The sequence below is a fragment of the Myxine glutinosa genome, chromosome 6 (genome assembly GCF_964187855.1).
Source record: "Myxine glutinosa chromosome 6, kmMyxGlut1.1, whole genome shotgun sequence".
NCBI lineage: Eukaryota > Metazoa > Chordata > Myxini > Myxiniformes > Myxinidae > Myxine > Myxine glutinosa.
This window is the reverse complement of record NC_136266.1, coordinates 183,105,158-183,123,725: the sequence shown is the minus strand read 5'-3', so window position 1 is coordinate 183,123,725 and position 18,568 is coordinate 183,105,158. Positions and strand designations below refer to the sequence as shown.

Sequence of the window (18,568 nt, the reverse complement as noted above, 5' to 3'; positions counted from 1 at the left end):
TTGACCCACAATGTCAGTCTTGGTCTTTTGGGTGGGGTTCAGGGTGGACACAGATCCTATGTATGAGCTATACCCTCAGATATATGAAAAGGAGGTTTAAGTATCCAAAATATGTGAGACAATTGACCATTGGTACCTTTAGAGTTTAGATAATACCAGCACGAATTGCCTTGCACGCGACTGCCCACAGCAAAAAAGTTCCACGCAATAAATACAAACTTGAAACCACGAGGATGTTGAATATGGTGGGCGTTTTTCAAGTGAAAACTCAAAATACCAGTTTGAACACAAGGCAGCAAAATTTTATTCATTTCCACACCAGGATCCAACAAACTGAACTCCAGGACTGTTTCAGGTACAAGCCGCTTTAAAACCAAAACTTTGGCATGAACCGTCATAGGTTTGAAGTAGAGCTCGTTGTGAGTGGCGGGTTGTTTTTCAAACGGTTACAATGACCGATTCGTAATCTTCGCCACCGCCTCCCTCACTGCAGTCAAAGAGACTTTATCACCAAAGGTGCTGTCTTTGTGGTTTAGAAGGATGCCCTGAAAAAAAAATTAAATAAATAAAACACACACACACACCAGAATGTACAAACCAATCATTTAGAAACCGTAAAATACCTGGATCTATCACCGAATGTGCAAACAAAATGGCGCATCACATCTACCCTTTGTATCACCCCAAACGCTCTAACGAAATGTACCATGGGTTCTTTTGCATTTAACTTGGAGCCACCTTGATGTCCTGCAGGTAAGCTTTGATGTGTGCGTACTCGTCTTTGAGCTATATAGCATCAGTTCGAATCTCCACTCAACTTTTAACCATTACCCTGACATTCTTATCTTATCTATCCTCTTCCTCTTCCCCCCAGCCCTCTCCCTCCCACAGATCTCCGTTCTCTGCTGTTGGACTTGTGTGCTTCCCTCTCCCCATAATTATCTGCGTCATCCATCCCGAGGACATCAAATCAGAGGATCAGTATTCCAGCAATGATCATTTGGCGGATATTAATGATCTTGGCGTCTTTTGTGGAGTAGGAAAGTTATCACCGGCACCATGGCCAGATTCCAAATTCCTGCTATGACCAACTTCCTGGGAAGCTTACTATTCCTGGGATCTCCTGGGAATTTTATTCGTACTTATTCCTGGGATCCTCATTTTGAAACACTGACTTTTCCTGGAAATCCAGGCAGTGTCCATGTGGTTTTTTTTTTTTTAACGTCTCCCACCCCCCACCCCCGTCCCTCCCACAGTTCTCCCGATGTCCCTGTGTGCTTCCCTCTCTCTCCCCATCTTGTCTCCCGCTCCCTTCATCATATGTTTTATGTCATTTAGTTTTTTTGTGATTAATGTTACCTCTTACACGAGCCTCGATCTTGTACACATTAAAAAAAAAAAGCCAACGGCGAAACAATATGCATAACGACCACTACCAATGCACTGCCTTGGCAGCAATGACAGTAAATAGTATGGTACAGGTGACCATTGAGGTCCAAGTAAAGTGTGTTCCATGGTGCCATACCCTATAGTTGCAGAACCAGAACAGCGATCGCTTGCTTACATTGCCTGAAACATCAAAAGGTCCAGAGTATGCAAAGCACTTGTGACTCCATTATTGCACAAGAGCTTCTAACTGAAGGGACACATTATCCAGAGATGTTGAGCTCCGTGCCAAGTGGACCGAATGCTCGTGGCATTTCTTCACAAGTTGTGCAACAGGAAGTATCAAACTCTCGTATTTAATTATTTTAATAACAAGACCCATGGAGATTTGAACACTAAGATCTGGTTGGTTAGGAACTTGTCCAACACGGCTCAAATGTCCTTGACAATTTTGGGAAGGTTCAGATAAAATGAAATTGGAAAAATATGGAGTAATTCAACGGTTCTCCACGAGGCTTCCTCGGGACCGCAGAACTCCATGCTTGAGATACATTTCCTAACAGGTTCAAAGTCCATGGCACAATACTTCCCCCCCCCCACTTCCCATTCCTCTTCCCCCCAAGCCCTCTCCCTCCCACAGATCTCCCTGTTCTCCACTGTTGTACTTGTGTGCTTCTTTCTCTCTCTCTCCCCATCTTGTCTGCCGCTCCCTTTATTATATGTTGCATGTGTCCGTTTTTGTTTTTTGGCGATTAATGTTAGCTCTTACACGAGCCTCGATCTTGTATACAAAAAACCCCCCAAAAAACAGTTGCACTGTATATATACAACCATGACGTTAACTTGCTACACCGATTGGGATCAAGCTGCTGCGGTACTTTCACTCCATACCCCAACAACAACAACAACAACAACAAAAACCATGCACGTCTCAAATGAAGAGGCACAACATTGCAAATCTCATTCAATTTCTGCTGCTGCAAATTATTACCTCGTCATGAGCCTGGGACATCGTGGGACAACGAAACGATCCGTGCAAAAACAAACCTGTTCTCCGGGTCCAATAACGAGCACACCGCCCAAAAGACGTCCTTCGCCCTGAAGGTTGCCCTTGATGCCCGCATAAAGAGCCCGTCCGAAGCCTGTCCAGAAGCCAGGCCGCATTAGGCCGGTCAAACTCTCCCAGCGTTCTTGGGGTCCGTAGAAACGACGCTGCAAATAAAAAGCATCTCGTGAGGATCACGCCATTGGTTTGGAAAGCTGGGTGGCGCACTGGTGAGAGCGCCCGCTCCGAGTCCGCGACGTTGGCGGTTCAAACCCCGATTGCGCCAAACCAAAAACCAAGTTGAAAGGAGTGAATGAGCCAAAGGATATGTGTCTGCTCACGATGGACGTCAACCCACTTGTGTTTTATCTCAATGAAACGTGAAACATTCCAGGCCCCTTGAGAGACAGACAAGGAGAAGCGACAACAGACGCTCCCAATTCGAGTTATGGTCTGCAAGATGATTTTGCATATGGGGGTAAAGATGGCGTTACCCCAATCGTCTGGAAACACTCGACTCTTGCAAACCAACTTGCAGAAGGTAGATCGTGTCGACACCTATTTCACCAGAAGCTTTCAGTTCCTCAACTGTGACACTATCATACCAGGTGCTTTACCTTCAGTCAGTCTCTTGATCACACTGGCAACATCTTAAATGATTCCTGGCCCCTTGTGCGATGTTATTTATCATCTCATTTACTAAGTTTTGTTATACAAATATTCATCGTTTTCCTTCCAGAAGTTTTTATCTGCCTGCAGGTCGACAAGTACTTCCCCCGTTTTTATTCTTTATTGGTGTTTTGGACTTTATGGTAATTTTCTTGGTCAAGTTATTGCATAACGAAAATCTGCTTTCATCTGAGGTCACATGGCCTTTCACCCCAAAATCCTAGTTACCTCCGCCACCAAAGGTGGATGGAGGTTATGTTTTCACCCCTGTCTGTCCGTTTGTGAACAAGATATTTCAAGAAGTTGTGGACGGATTCGAATTAAATTTGTCAGAGATGTAGCGTATGTGACAAGAACGAAATGATTACATTTTGGTGAAGATCCGGATCCAGCTACCAGAATTTTTAAAAGTGATTCTTCACTATTGAGTGATATGGCCAAAAATGATATGGGTGGGAGAGAGGTGGTGAGCGTGCGGGCGGGAGAGGTGGTGAGTGCGTGGGAGAGTTGGTGAGCGTGCGGGCGGGAAAGAGGTGGTGAGCGTGCGGGCGGGAAAGAGGTGGTGAGCGTGCGGGCGGGAAAGAGGTGGTGAGCGTGCGGGCGGGAAAGAGGTGGTGAGCGTGCGGGCGGGAAAGAGGTGGTGAGCGTGCGGGCGGGAAAGAGGTGGTGAGCGTGCGGGCGGGAAAGAGGTGGTGAGCGTGCGGGCGGGAAAGAGGTGGTGAGCGTGCGGGCGGGAAAGAGGTGGTGAGCGTGCGGGCGGGAAAGAGGTGGTGAGCGTGCGGGCGGGAAAGAGGTGGTGAGCGTGCGGGCGGGAGAGAGGTGGTGAGCGTGCGGGCGGGAGAGAGGTGGTGAGCGTGCGGGCGGGAGAGAGGTGGTGAGCGTGCGGGCGGGAGAGAGGTGGTGAGCGTGCGGGCGGGAGAGAGGTGGTGAGCGTGCGGGCGGGAGAGAGGTGGTGAGCGTGCGGGCGGGAGAGAGGTGGTGAGCGTGCGGGCGGGAGAGAGGTGGTGAGCGTGCGGGCGGGAGAGAGGTGGTGAGCGTGCGGGCGGGAGAGAGGTGGTGAGCGTGCGGGCGGGAGAGAGGTGGTGAGTGCGTGGGAGAGTTGGTGAGCGTGCGGGCGGGAGAGGTGGTGAGCGTGCGGGCGGGAGAGGTGGTGAGCGTGCGGGCGGGAGAGGTGGTGAGCGTGCGGGCGGGAGAGGTGGTGAGCGTGCGGGCGGGAGAGGTGGTGAGCGTGCGGGCGGGAGAGGTGGTGAGCGTGCGGGCGGGAGAGGTGGTGAGCGTGCGGGCGGGAGAGGTGGTGAGCGTGCGGGCGGGAGAGGTGGTGAGCGTGCGGGCGGGAGAGGTGGTGAGCGTGCGGGCGGGAGAGGTGGTGAGCGTGCGGGCGGGAGAGGTGGTGAGCGTGCGGGCGGGAGAGGTGGTGAGCGTGCGGGCGGGAGAGGTGGTGAGCGTGCGGGCGGGAGAGGTGGTGAGCGTGCGGGCGGGAGAGGTGGTGAGCGTGCGGGCGGGAGAGGTGGTGAGCGTGCGGGCAGGAGAGGTGGTGAGCGTGCGGGCAGGAGAGGTGGTGAGCGTGCGGGCGGGAGAGGTGGTGAGCGTGCGGGCGGGAGAGGTGGTGAGCGTGCGGGCGGGAGAGGTGGTGAGCGTGCGGGCGGGAGAGGTGGTGAGCATGCGGGCGGGAGAGAGGTGGTGAGTGTGTGGGAGAGTTGGTGAACACCACAACAAGCCTTAGATGCTGTTTAATAATAAAAAAAAAGTGCACGAAGGAATTACCATGTTTGGCATGTGCAGTGTACCTCCTTATCCAGGTAGACCTCTCCACGGAAATATTGGAGGAAGCTGCCGACCTCAGAGTTAAGCTGCTCATGCACTACTGCATAGAGGCCAACACCAGCTCGAGATAGCTCTGGGACCAGTGTTGAAAGGTCAGCTGCTTCCTGCAGAAGTGTAAATGGGGTGGAGGGGTTACAGGATTGTGTCGGAGAAACACTCATTGGTGTATGCAAGCAGTCACTACTCCCTTCTCAAAAGAGGGCAAACCTGGACATCACTTTGTCTAACTATTCTGTCATCTTGAGTAATGCAAACAATTACGGTCACTACCTGTAGAGTACGCAACGATAAAAATATAGGGCAACACTAAATAGTGCACAAACGAGTTTTGGGTTTTCATACCTCCCTGCACAAAGATCATCCTGGTCTTCGGACGACCATTATCACAGCGCCTTGTTCCTTCCACAGCTCTGCGGCTTTGAAGGATCGTTTGTCTGCAATGTGCGCACAAAAAAAAAACAACAATAAATTCGCAACAATGCGGAGTATGCACCGATCTTACTAAACCTCAATGAGGATAATTCAACACATTTCCAAGCTGGCCTCCAAAGCCAGTCGCCAACTGGTCATTCTCCGTCGTGCGAAGTCCTTCCTTGGCACACCCGAGCTCCTCACCACATACAAGGCTTTCATCCGCAGCTCAATGGAATACTGCTCTCCCCTCTGGGCTGGTGCTCCTGCCTCACACCTAGCTCGTCTTCACGCTGTTGAAACCAAAGCTTTCAGAATCATTGGAATCTCCCGCGATGAAGCTAACTCCGAGGGCCTTCCACTTACTCACCGCAGACAGGTAGGTGGTCTTTGTCTTCTACCGACTCCTCTCTGGCCTTGCTCCCCCAGCTCTCTCCCTCAAATATTCCTACAGGTCGCACAAGATCTACCTGCAACCCTCATGGTTAAACTGCCAAAATTAAGACTCTGCTCACCTTCACTTTTTCATTCCTCTTTTCTTCCACCTCTGGAACAAACTCTCTCTCTCTCTTAAATCCCACTCCTCCCTCCAGGTCTTTAAAACAGCTGTTCACCACCATGTCTTATCTTCCCCCATCCAAAACCTAGATCTTTTCTACCCCTACTAATTCACCCCAGATCCTCTTTTTTGAAATATTGACTTTATTCCTGGAAGTCCTTGCAGTGTCCTTGTTTTATACCTCTCACCCCACCCCCCTTCCCATCCCTCCTCCCCCCGAGCCCTCTCCCTCCCACAGATCTCCCGATGTCCCTGCTCTCAAATGTTGTACTCGTGTGCTTCCCCCTCTCTACCCATCTGGTCTCCCGCTCCCTTTATTTTGTCTTATGTCTGTTTCTTTTCTTTTTTTGTCATTAATGTTAGCTCTTACACGAGCCTTGATCTTGTGTACAAAAAAGACAAAAACAAAAACACTTGATCAAAAAAGGTTAAATAGACTTAATTTTGTATATCAAGGTCAAAGTCCAAGCCATTATACGTGGAAGTTTCAGCGCAAAATACGAGGGCGTGTTGAAAAGTAATGCCTCCTATTCTTTCATCAAAACAGGTAAAGATATTCGAATGAAACAAAGCACAGTCCGTACATTAGTTCAAACATTGGCAGAAATATGTTGCCTACAGTGGTAATCACATCGAGAAATACTTATGCACCACGGTGGAATAAAGACCGGTGTTCGTGTCTGTCGACTTCATTCGGCTTGCTAAGATTTACCTGTTTGGAGAAAAAAACGAGGCAATACCTTTGAACACGCCATCGTGTATCATTATTCTTTATGAATTAAAAAAAAATACAATAAATAAATAAACAAGAAGACGTCATGCGTAGCACGATACTTGCAAAATCCACCCTCCCCCAAAAGTTTTCCAATGATACATGATGACCTATGTTGACCTTTTGGCCTATGGTGACCTCAAAAATACTTGGTGGTTGAATTCAGTAACCAGATATGCAAGTCCTCTTCAAATTTCAAGTCAATTGGATGAAAATTGAGGATTTTGGAAATTTGGCCTATGTTGACCTTTTGGCCGATGTTGACCTCAAATATACTTGGTGGTTGAATTCAATGACCAGATATGCAAGTCCTCTTCAAATTTCAAGTCAATTGGATGAAAAGAGGATTTTGGAAATTTGGCCTAGGTTGACCTTTTGGCCTATGTTGACCTTTTGGCCTATGTTGACCTCAAAATACTTGGTGGTTGAATTCAGTGACCAATTATGCAAGTTCTCTTCAAATTTCAAGTCAATTGGATGAAAATTGAGGATTTTAGAAATTTGGCCTATGTTGACCATTTGGCCTATGTTGACCTTTTGGCCTATGTTGACCTTTTGGCCTATGTTGACCTTTTGGCCTATGTTGACATCAAATATACTTGGTGGTTGAATTCAGTGACCAGATATGCAAGTCCTCTTCAAATTTCAAGTCAATTGGATGAAAAGAGGATTTTAGAAATTTGGCCTATGTTGACCTTTTGGCCTATGTTGACCTCAGATACTTGGTGGTTGAATTTATTGACCAGATATGCAAGTCCTCTTCAAATTTCAAGTCAATTGGATGAAAATTGAGGATTTTAGAAATTTGGCCTATGTTGACCTAAAATATAATTTGTGGTTGAATTCAGTGACCAGATATGCAAGTCCTCTCCATATTTCAAGTCAATTGGATGAAAAGAGGATTTTAGAAATTTGGCCTATGTTGACCATTTGGCCTATGTTGACCTCAAAAATGCTTGGTGGTTGAATTCAGTGACCAGATATGCAAGTGGTCTTCAAATTTCAAGTCAATCGGATGAAAAGAGGATTTTAGAAATTTAGCAAAGTTGGTGACCTTTGGCCTATGTTGACCTTTTGACCTATTGACCCCCAAAACAATAGGCTTCTGGCATTTGACCAACTCTACCATTTGGTGAAGTTTGGTGAAGATCGGTTGAAAATTGTGACCTGTAGGCCGGTGACAAACAGACAAACAGACAAACAAGAAGACGTCATGCGTAGCACGATACTTGCAAAATCCACCCTCCCCCAAAAGTTTTCCAATGATACATGGCCTATGTTGACCTTTTGGCCTATGGTGACCTCAAAAATACTTGGTGGTTGAATTCAGTAACCAGATATGCAAGTCCTCTTCAAATTTCACATCAATTAGATGAAAATTTAGGATTTTAGAAATGTGGCCTATGTTGACCTTCCGATGTTGACCTCAAATATACTAGGTGGTTGAATTCAGTGACGATATATGCAAGTCCTCTTCAAATTTCAAGTCAATCGGATGAAAATTGAGGATTTTAGAAATTTGGCCTATGTTGACCATTTGGCCTATGTTGACCATTTGGCCTATGTTGACCATTTGGCCTATGTTGACCATTTGGCCTATGTTGACCATTTGGCCTATGTTGACCATTTGGCCTATGTTGACCTCAAGAATACTTGGTGGTTGAATTCAGTGACCAGATGTGCAAGTCCTCTTCAAATTTCAAGTCAATTGGATGAAAATTGAGGATTTTAGAAATTTGGCCTATGTTGACCATTTGGCCTATGTTGACTTCAAACATTCTTGGTGGTTGAATTCAATGACCAGATATGCAAGTGGTCTTCAAAGTTCAAGTCAATCGGATGAAAATTGAGGATTTTAGAAATTTAGCAAAGTTGGTGACCTTTGGCCTATGTTGACCTTTTGACCTATTGACCCCAAAAACAATAGGCTTCTGGCATTTGACCAACTCTACCACTTGGTGAAGTTTGGTGAAGATCGGTTGAAAATTGTGACCTGTAGGCCAGTGACAAACTAACAGAGTCACAAACACAACCGACCAATATACTTGAAAAATCTTCGATTTTGCAAGCAAGAAAACGTCATGCGTAGCACTCACGATACGTGCAAAATACGCCCTCCCCCAAAAGTTTACCATTGATACAGCAAATTGTCCATTTCATGAAGTTTAAAATTTACAATCTTGATCAAAGCTCGGGTCAACAGCATGAAAAGTGACGATTTTTCAGATGAAAAATGATGATTTTGGAAGGTTGACCTTGAGTTGACCTTTGACCTTTTGACCTCAAAAATAGTTTCCCTATTTAGTGACTCGATGTGCAAATGCTGTTCAATTTTCAAGTGAATTCGATGAAAATAGAGGATTTTAGAAATTTGGCCTATGTTGACCTTTTGGCCTAAGTTGACCAAGAATACTTGGTGGTTGAATTCAGTGACCAGATATGCAAGTCCTCTTCAAATTTCAAGTCAATCGGATGAAAATGGAGGATTTTAGAAATTTAGCAAATTTGGTGACCTTTGGCCTATGTTGACCTTTTGACCTATTGACCCCAACAATAGGCTTCTGGCATTTGACCAACCCTACCACTTGGTGAAGTTTGGTGAAGATCGGTTGAAAATTGTGACCTGTAGGCCGGTGACAAACTAACAGAGTCACAAACACAACCGACCAATATACTTGAAAAAATCTTCGATTTTGCAACATGGTCAACATAGGCAAGAAAACGTCATGCGTAGCACGATACTTGCAAAATCCACCCTCCCCCAAAAGTTTTCCAATGATACATGATGGCCTATGTTGACCTTTTGGCCTATGGTGACCTCAAAAATACTTGGTGGTTGAATTCAGTAACCAGATATGCAAGTCCTCTTCAAATTTCACATCAATTAGATGAAAATTTAGGATTTTAGAAATGTGGCCTATGTTGACCTTCCGATGTTGACCTCAAATATACTAGGTGGTTGAATTCAGTGACGAGATATGCAAGTCCTCTTCAAATTTCAAGTCAATCAGATGAAAATTGAGAATTTTAGAAATTTGGCCTATGTTGACCATTTGGCCTATGTTGACCTTTTGGCCTATGTTGACATCAAATGTAGTTTGTGGTTGAATTCAGTGACCAGATATGCAAGTCCTCTTCAAATTTCAAGTCAATTGGATGAAAATTGAGGATTTTAGAAATTTGGCCTATGTTGACCTTTGTTGACCTCAAGGGTACTTGGTGGTTGAATTCAGTGACCAGATGTGCAAGTCCTTTCCAAATTTCAAGTCAATTGGATGAAAATGGAGGATTTTAGAAATTTGGCCTATGTTGACCATTTGGCCTATGTTGACTTCAAAAATTATTGGTGGTTGAATTCAATGACCAGATATGCAAGTGGTCTTCAAATTTCAAGTCAATCGGATGAAAAGAGGATTTTAGAAATTTAGCAAAGTTGGTGACCTTTGGCCTATGTTGACCTTTTGACCTATTGACCCAAAAACAATAGGCTTCTGGCATTTGACCAACCCTACCACTTGGTGAAGTTTGGTTGAAAATTGTGACCTGTAGGCCGGTGACAAACTAAGTCACAAACACAACCGACCAATATACTTGAAAAATCTTCGATTTTGCAAGTAACAAGAAGACGTCATGCGTAGCACGATACTTGCAAAATCCCCCCCCCCCCCCCCCCCCAAAGTTTTCCAATGATACAGCACATTGTCCATTTCATGAAGATTAAAATTTACAATCTTGATCAAAGCTCGGGTCAACAGGATGAAAAGTGACGATTTTTCAGATCGATGATTTTGGAAGGTTGACCTTTGACCTTTTGACCTCAAAAATAGTTAGTTTCCCTATTTAGAGACTCAATGTGCCAATGCTTTTCAATTTTCAAGTCAATCGGATCAAAATTAAGGATATTAAAAATTTGGTATATGTTGACCTTTTGGCCTATGTTGACCTCAAACTAGATGGTAGTTGAATTCATTGACCATGTATATAAATCCTCTTGGAAGTTCAAGTCAATCAAATGAAAATTGGTGATTTGGAAATTTGGCCTATGTTGACCTCAAAAATACTTGGTTGAATTCATTGACCAGATATGCAAGTGGTCTTCAAATTTCAAGTCAATCGGATGAAAATTGAGGATTTTAGAAATTTAGCAAATTTGGTGACCTTGGGCCTATGTTGACCTTTTGACCTATTGACCCCAAAAATAGGCTTCTGGCTTTTGACGAACTCTACTATTTGGTGAAGTTTCGTGAAGAACGGTTAAAAATTGTGACCTGTAGGCCGGTGACAAACAAACAAGAAAACGTCATGCATAGCACGATACTTGCAAAATCCACCCTCCCCCACCCCCCCCCCAAAAGTTTACCATTGATACAGCAAATTGTCCGACCTGTAGGCCGGTGACAAACAAAGACAGACAGACAGAATCACAAACACAACCGACCAATATACTTGAAAAATCTTCGATTTTGCAAGTAATAATTTTCTCCCTCACGCTCCAAAAAAATTCTTACCATTATCTGTTGTTACAAGGTCTGCATCAGCAAAATACTGCAGGTCCCCAGGTGTTGCGTTGCTTGCAGGGGGAGCCGTAAACATCGATGCCATCGCTATAACTCCAGCTATGGCTCCGACCCCGACACCAACCATGCACGAGGCAGAGCGCTTCCAGCCCCAGCGAGACGAGGCCGTGGTCATCTGGGTCAAAAAAAAAAAAATTTACACGAGGGGGAAATGTTTTGCAATACATGCCCCATAACGGTCCCAATGAATGTTCTTGTTCCAAGCGAAAAATGGCGCAACTCCATGAAAAATTGGCGAATCGCCCTGAACTTTGAACTTGTAATGATGAAGCCACGTACCAAGTTACAGTTGAAAATGTTAGAGTATGGGGGGGGGGAAAAGTCTGAAAACTACAGGTGTGACGGACAGACAGAGCAAACCTATAGTTCCCCCGAGTGTACAGGAGTACAAACTAAATACAAAGACACTAATTACAAAGTGCAACAGCAAATTTAACACATTACCAAAACCAGTTCAGCATTCAGTCCGATAAACAAACTGCCGATTGCAAAACAAGCTCAAAACTCAATCCCGCAATCTCGAGGATCGACGACATTCGCCAGATAGGAAAATGTGCAATTGCTGAACTTGGAGCTCGTCCGGGGTCAATTTGTACCCCGACTTGATCTATAAAACGAAACCTTGATTTGCAGACAGGGTGGAGCAAGTAGTTTTTACAAGTGCAGTTACTTGTAGACGTTAAATATCTGCAAACTTTAACAACATTAAAAATAAATAAATAAACACCTTTGCGTGCAAGGTCACCTGGCCACCAATTTAAAATCCCTGTCCCAATCTAGGAAAGGAGGGGCAGGGACTTATGGAATGTGGGTACTCCACAACCCCACCCCCTCCCACAGTCGGTTATGGAACAAGAACATTCATATAATATACTGATTTGGGGGGGGGGGGGGGGGTTCTGGGGGTAAGTAACACTGTTCCCACCAAGCACAATATAACGAGTAGGCCACTTTTAGAACCCCGATACATTTTGAGGAAGATGGGGGAAGAGGGGGGATGGGGGAAGGGAGGGGGGTCAGGGAGTTTGAGAAAGTGTAGGTGTGATGGAGTGGGGGTGGGGTGGTTGGGGAAGGGGATGAGTAAGTGAGGGGCGGTGGAGGGGGGAAAGTGGGGGTGAAGGAGTGTAGGTGTGGAATGGGAAGGAATGTTGGAAAGGGATTAAGAGGGGCAGAGGGTTTTAAGATCATTTTATGAACAAACAAACCTTTGCAGTCACAGAGCTGGTTACATCGGTTTGTTTGTGTACAAAGTCGAGGCTCATGGAGGGACCAGAACAAAGTACAGTGGGAAGACGGGTGAACACACCAAGAGCTCGGTTGGCAGACAAAATAGAGGGACACTTGGACAAACTAGAACAGCACTTGGTAGAGAGCATACCTCCACCAGGTGAACCGTTGTATCCCACTGATAGACCGGATCTGGATTCGGACCTGAACCAAAATCTAATCGGCTTGTTCTTGTGTAACATCATGATAAAGCACAAATAAACGTACGTACCAAGAGCAGCACCAGCAGCAGCAGCAGCAGCAGACCAAATAATAACCACCTACTCTTGATTCGTAGCGCACGGCAGTGATGGTGTGCGACGAACGGGCGCACGTACTCACATTTATCACCGCCCACTCCGTGACGTCACGGCCGACTCTACCAATCAGCGTTCGCCTTGCCAATCGTCCCCTTCCTTTAACTCCTGTGCCTCTTCTTTTTTATCAGTAAACCCAATCAACGATTAGATTACCCTCAAAACAAGAAGAGTCAGCTAATATAATGGCGATTACAATAGAACGCAACTCCAAGGATTGTTCGGCTTTTTGCGCTTCGAACACGAACAAGAAACAACCATGACGCACAATTTCACCTTTTGGGGACATTAGACTTGAGATGAGATTCGTCAGCTGTGGTCGCGTCACTGATCTCTCTACACGAGCTGAATAGCTACAAATGGACGTTCATTTTTTGAAACCATGATGCGGCATGTTTGCTCGCCCGTGGGTGCACGCACACTAACACGCAATCACACACACTAACACGCAATCACGCACACTAACATGCAATCACACACACTAACACGCAATCACACACACTAACACGCAATCACGCACACTAACACGCAATCACGCACACTAACACGCAATCACGCACACTAACACGCAATCACGCACACTAACACGCAATCACGCACACTAACACGCACACGCACACTAACATGCAAACACGCACACTAACATGCAATCACACACACTAACACGCAATCACGCACACTAACATGCAAACACGCACACTAACATGCAATCACGCACACTAACACGCAATCACGCACACTAACACGCAATCACGCACACTAACACGCAATCACGCACACTAACACGCACACGCACACTAACATGCAAACACGCACACTAACATGCAATCACGCACACTAACACGCAATCACGCACACTAACACGCAATCACGCACACTAACACGCAATCACGCACACTAACACACACACACACTAACACGCAATCACGCACACTAACACGCCATCACGCACACTAACACGCCATCACGCACACTAACACGCACATGAAATCACCCACACTAACACGCAATCACACACACTAACACGCCATCACGCACACTAACACACACACGAACATGCAATCACACACACTAACACACACATTAACACGCACACGCACACGAAATCACACACACTAACACACAATCACGCACACTAACACGCACACGCATACAAAATCACACACACTAACACACAATCACGCACACTAACACGCACACGCACACAAAATCACACACACTAACATGCAAACACGCACACTAACATGCAATCACGCACACTAACACGCAATCACGCACACTAACACGCAATCACGCACACTAACACGCAATCACGCACACTAACACGCAATCACGCACACTAACACGCCATCACGCACACTAACACGCCATCACGCACATGAAATCACACACACTAACACGCAATCACACACACTAACACGCCATCACGCACACTAACACACACACGAAATCACACACACTAACATGCAATCACACACACTAACACGCACACGAACACGCAATCACGCACATTAACACGCACACGCACACGAAATCACACACACTAACACACAATCACGCACACTAACACGCACACGCACACAAAATCACACACACTAACACGCAATCACACACACTAACACGCACACAAAATCATGCACACTAACACGCAATCACGCAAATCAATCACGCACACTAACACACAATCACGCAAATCAATCACGCACACTAACACGCAAATCAATCACGCACACTAACATGCAATCACACACACTAACACACAATCACGCACACTAATACACAATCACACACAGTAACATGCAATCAGGCACACTAACACGCAATCACGTACACTAACACGCAATCACGCAATCACACACACTAACACGCAATCACGCACACTAACACGCAATTACGCACAGTAACACGCAATCACACACACTAACACGCAATCACGCACACTAACACACAAACACGCACAGTAACACGCAATCACACACACTAACACGCAGTCACGCACACTAACACGCAATCACACACACTAACACGCAATCACGCACACTAACATGCAATCACGCACACTAACACGCAATCACGCACACTAACACGCAATCACACACACTAACACGCAATCACACACACTAACACGCAATCACGCACACTAACACATAATCACGCACACGCAATCACCCACGCACACTACCACGCAGTCCCATTTTTGTGCTCGTGTGCGTGACTGCGTGACATATTTCTTGTTTATCTTTCCCTCTTTCTGGAACTCTGTAGCCGCTGATGACACAATCAATTCGTTTGTGGAAGTTGTTGTCACAAGAGGATTGAGATCGAGTACCACTGAAAACGGTGGCCCGGACAGTATTTGCTCCAGTACCATTGTTTCCATGTAGACCGCCATGTTGTTAAGCGGTGCCGAGCAGTCCGTTCCGTTGGCGTGTTTGCTCGAGCGCTTTGAATCAGGCAATCCGCTTGGTAAAAGGTAAGCGATAGCAAGCCCCGGTTCTCTCCCTCGCTATGGTTCCTTGTATTACACACCTACTTCGTTTTAACTGTTTATACTTGTTCCTTTCTGAACTCAAATGATTTAAAATCAATCAGTTTATTGTTCAAAATATACATAAACCGTTATTGATGAAAGTGCTCAATATAGATCCTTGTAGATCAGTTGAAATTTTGCAGAAGTACAAATCGGAGCAAAATCGAGAGTGGTGCGTTCATATAGTTAACGAAACTGGTAGTTAAGGTGGTGTGTAGATTATCGTAGATTATAGTAGATTATAGTGAGAGTCGGTGTGTAGATTATCGTAAATTATAGATTATAGTAGATTATAGTGGCAGTCTGTGTGTATATTATTGTGTATTATAGATTATAGTACATTATAGTGGAAGTGGGTGTGTAGATTATAGTGTATTATAGATTACAGTAGGTTATAACTTATAGTGGGAGTCGGTGTGCAGCATTCGTGGTAGTGATTGCGCGGGTTCTGGGTAAAGATGAGTAGTTTCCGTTTTGTCGGGAAATGTTAGTTGTGGTAGTGGGATGTGGGTGGTTACGTTAGGTAAACGATAGTGGTTACATGGTTTTAGTTGTATGAGTGGTTGTAGTGAAAGTTAGATTTAGGCGGGAAGTTCGATTGTGGATGTTGTGTGTGGTTAGTTAAGTGTTTTTACATTGTGGTTGCGGTGGTGTATAAGTGTGGAGATGGTAAGCTAAATCTGTGGTAGTTGTTTAATGTCGTGTACAGTTAGTGGTTGTGAATTTGTGGGCGCGGGTGGTTAAACGTGGTTGTATAGTTAGTTGTATAAGTCATTGTGACTGTCTCGTTGTGACGATGAACGGTTCATCGGTTCCATCCATCGATCCACACGAGGTGAGTCTGATCGGTTTAAACTGCTCGATCTAATTGAACGTTTCATTCATTCGTTGTTCCTTTTTCAGAGTCAAACAAACAACGTCATCATTCGCACAGGATGAAGGATAAATAGAATGAGTAATCGCTAGAGCGAGACGCTTGTCTTGTTGGTGAAGGTGAGTGTCGATCTGCGTCGGCGGACAGGTGAAGCGGAACAATGGATGAAATGAACGAGACGATGATTGATTTGATGTCATCAATGAACTTCCTGTTTATTTCATCCATTACCATTACTCATTAGCCCGAAAAGATTACCATTATCCCTAAAAGATTACCATTATCCCGAAAAGATTACCATTGTCCCGAAAAGATTACCATTAGCCCGAAAATATTACCATTATCCCGAAAACATTACCATTATCCCGAAAACATTACCATTATCCCGAAAAGATTACCATTAGCCCGAAAAGATTACCATTAGCCCGAAAAGATTACCATTACTCATTAGCGCTAAATGATTTACCATTAGCCCAAAAAGATTACCATTATCCCGAAAAGATTACCATTAGCCCGAAAAGATTACCATTAGCCCGAAAAGATTACCATTAGCCCGAAAAGATTACCATTACTCAGCGCTAAATGATTACCATTAGCCCGAAAAGATTACCATTTGCCCGAAAAGATTACCATTATCCCTAAAAGATTACCATTATCCCTAAAAGATTACCATTAGCCCGAAAAGATTACCATTAGCCCTAAATGCTTACCATTAGCCCTGCAAGATTACCATTAGCCCTGCAAGATTACCATTCGCCCGAAAAGATTACCATTAGCCCGAAAAGATTACCATTAGCCCGAAAAGATTACCATTAGCCCGAAAAGATTACCATTATCCCTAAAAGATTACCATTAGCCCGAAAAGATTACCATTAGCCCTGCAAGATTACCATTAGCCCGAAAAGATTACCATTATCCCTAAAAGATTACCATTAGCCCGAAAAGATTACCATTAGCCCGAAAAGATTACCATTACTCATTAGCGCTAAATGATTACCATTAGCCCAAAAAGATTACCATTATCCCGAAAAGATTACCATTAGCCCGAAAAGATTACCATTAGCCCGAAAAGATTACCATTAGCCCGAAAAGATTACCATTACTCATTAGCGCTAAATGATTACCATTAGCCCGAAAAGATTACCATTTGCCCGAAAAGATTACCATTGTCCCTAAAAGATTACCATTATCCCTAAAAGATTACCATTAGCCCGAAAAGATTACCATTAGCCCTAAATGCTTACCATTAGCCCTGCAAGATTACCATTAGCCCTGCAAGATTACCATTTGCCCGAAAAGATTACCATTATCCCTAAAAGATTACCATTATCCCTAAAAGATTACCATTAGCCCGAAAAGATTTCCATTAGCCCTAAATGCTTACCATTAGCCCTGCAAGATTACCATTAGCCCTGCAAGATTACCATTAGCCCTGCAAGATTACCATTAGCCCTGCAAGATTACCATTAGCCCTGCAAGATTACCATTACATTAGCCCTGCAAGATTACCATTAGCCCTGCAAGATTACAATTAGCCCTGCAAGATTACCATTAGCCCTGCAAGATTACCATTAGCCCGAAAACATTACCATCAGCCCAAAAAGATTACCATTAGCCCTAAATGCTTACCATTAGCCCGAAAAGATTACCATTAGCCTGAAAAGATTACCATTAGCCCTAAATGCTTACCATTAGCCCTAAAAGATTACCATTAGCCCGAAAAGATTACCATTAGCCCGAAAAGATTACCATTAGCCCTAAATGCTTACCATTTGCCCTGCAAGATTACCATTAGCCCTGCAAGATTACCATTAGCCCTGCAAGATTACCATTAGCCCTGCAAGATTACCATTAGCCCTGCAAGATTACCATTGCATTAGCCCTGCAAGATTACCATTAGCCCTGCAAGATTACAATTAGCCCTGCAAGATTACCATTAGCCCGAAAAGATTACCATTAGCCCTAAAAGATTACCATTAGCCCTAAAAGATTACCATCAGCCCGAAAAGATTACCATTAGCCCTAAATGCTTACCATTAGCCCTGCAAGATTACCATTAGCCCTGCAAGATTACCATTAGCCCTAAATGATTACCATTAGCCCTAACAGATTACCATTAGCCCTGCAAGATTACCATTAGTCCTAAAACATTACCATTAGTCCTAAAAGATTACCATTATCCCTAAAAGATTACCATTATCCCTAAAAGATTACCATTAGCCCTAAAAGGTTACCATGAGCCCTAAAAGATTACCATTAGCCCTAAAAGATTACCATTCGCCCTAAAAGATTACCATTGGCCCTAAAAGATTACCATTAGCCCTAAAAGATTTCCATT

At 44.6% G+C, this 18,568-nt stretch overlaps 2 protein-coding genes across 12 annotated transcripts in view; one reads left to right on the top strand and one right to left on the bottom strand.

Annotated features, from left to right (window-relative positions):
• Positions 1 to 280: 280 nt before the first annotated feature.
• PRXL2A (peroxiredoxin like 2A) lies at positions 281 to 12,904 on the bottom strand. Of its 4 annotated transcripts, none has more exons than XM_078780929.1 (6): positions 12,742 to 12,904; positions 11,175 to 11,358; positions 5,267 to 5,358; positions 4,888 to 5,028; positions 2,434 to 2,598; positions 281 to 545 (listed from the first exon to the last, which is right to left on the bottom strand). In XM_078780929.1, exons 2-6 carry the CDS (start codon positions 11,356 to 11,358, stop codon positions 447 to 449), a joined length of 681 nt encoding a protein of 226 aa, XP_078637055.1. In that variant the 5' UTR covers positions 12,742 to 12,904; the 3' UTR covers positions 281 to 446. The 4 variants fall into 4 exon arrangements, with proteins under 4 accessions (XP_078637055.1, XP_067975100.1, XP_067975097.1 ...); XM_068118999.2 differs by having other exon boundaries at positions 12,795 to 12,834; XM_068118996.2 differs by lacking the exon at positions 12,742 to 12,904 and adding an exon at positions 12,449 to 12,520.
• A 2,374-nt stretch (positions 12,905 to 15,278) lies between these two features.
• Positions 15,279 to 18,568, top strand: part of PRIMPOL (primase and DNA directed polymerase) — a 43,529-nt gene continuing 40,239 nt past the window's right edge. The window contains exons 1-2 of one of the 8 annotated variants that reach the window (XM_068118990.2): positions 15,788 to 15,808; positions 16,260 to 16,349. Coding sequence is in view for 3 of the 8 variants with exons in the window: in XM_068118988.2 (XP_067975089.2) it covers positions 16,153 to 16,191 (39 nt within the window). In the remaining 5 variants the exon portion in view is untranslated. Of the gene's footprint in view, positions 15,300 to 15,602; positions 16,192 to 16,259; positions 16,350 to 18,568 lie in introns of those variants that run through there. The other 7 variants (XM_078780928.1, XM_068118992.2, XM_068118988.2 and 4 more) reach the window with 7 other exon arrangements.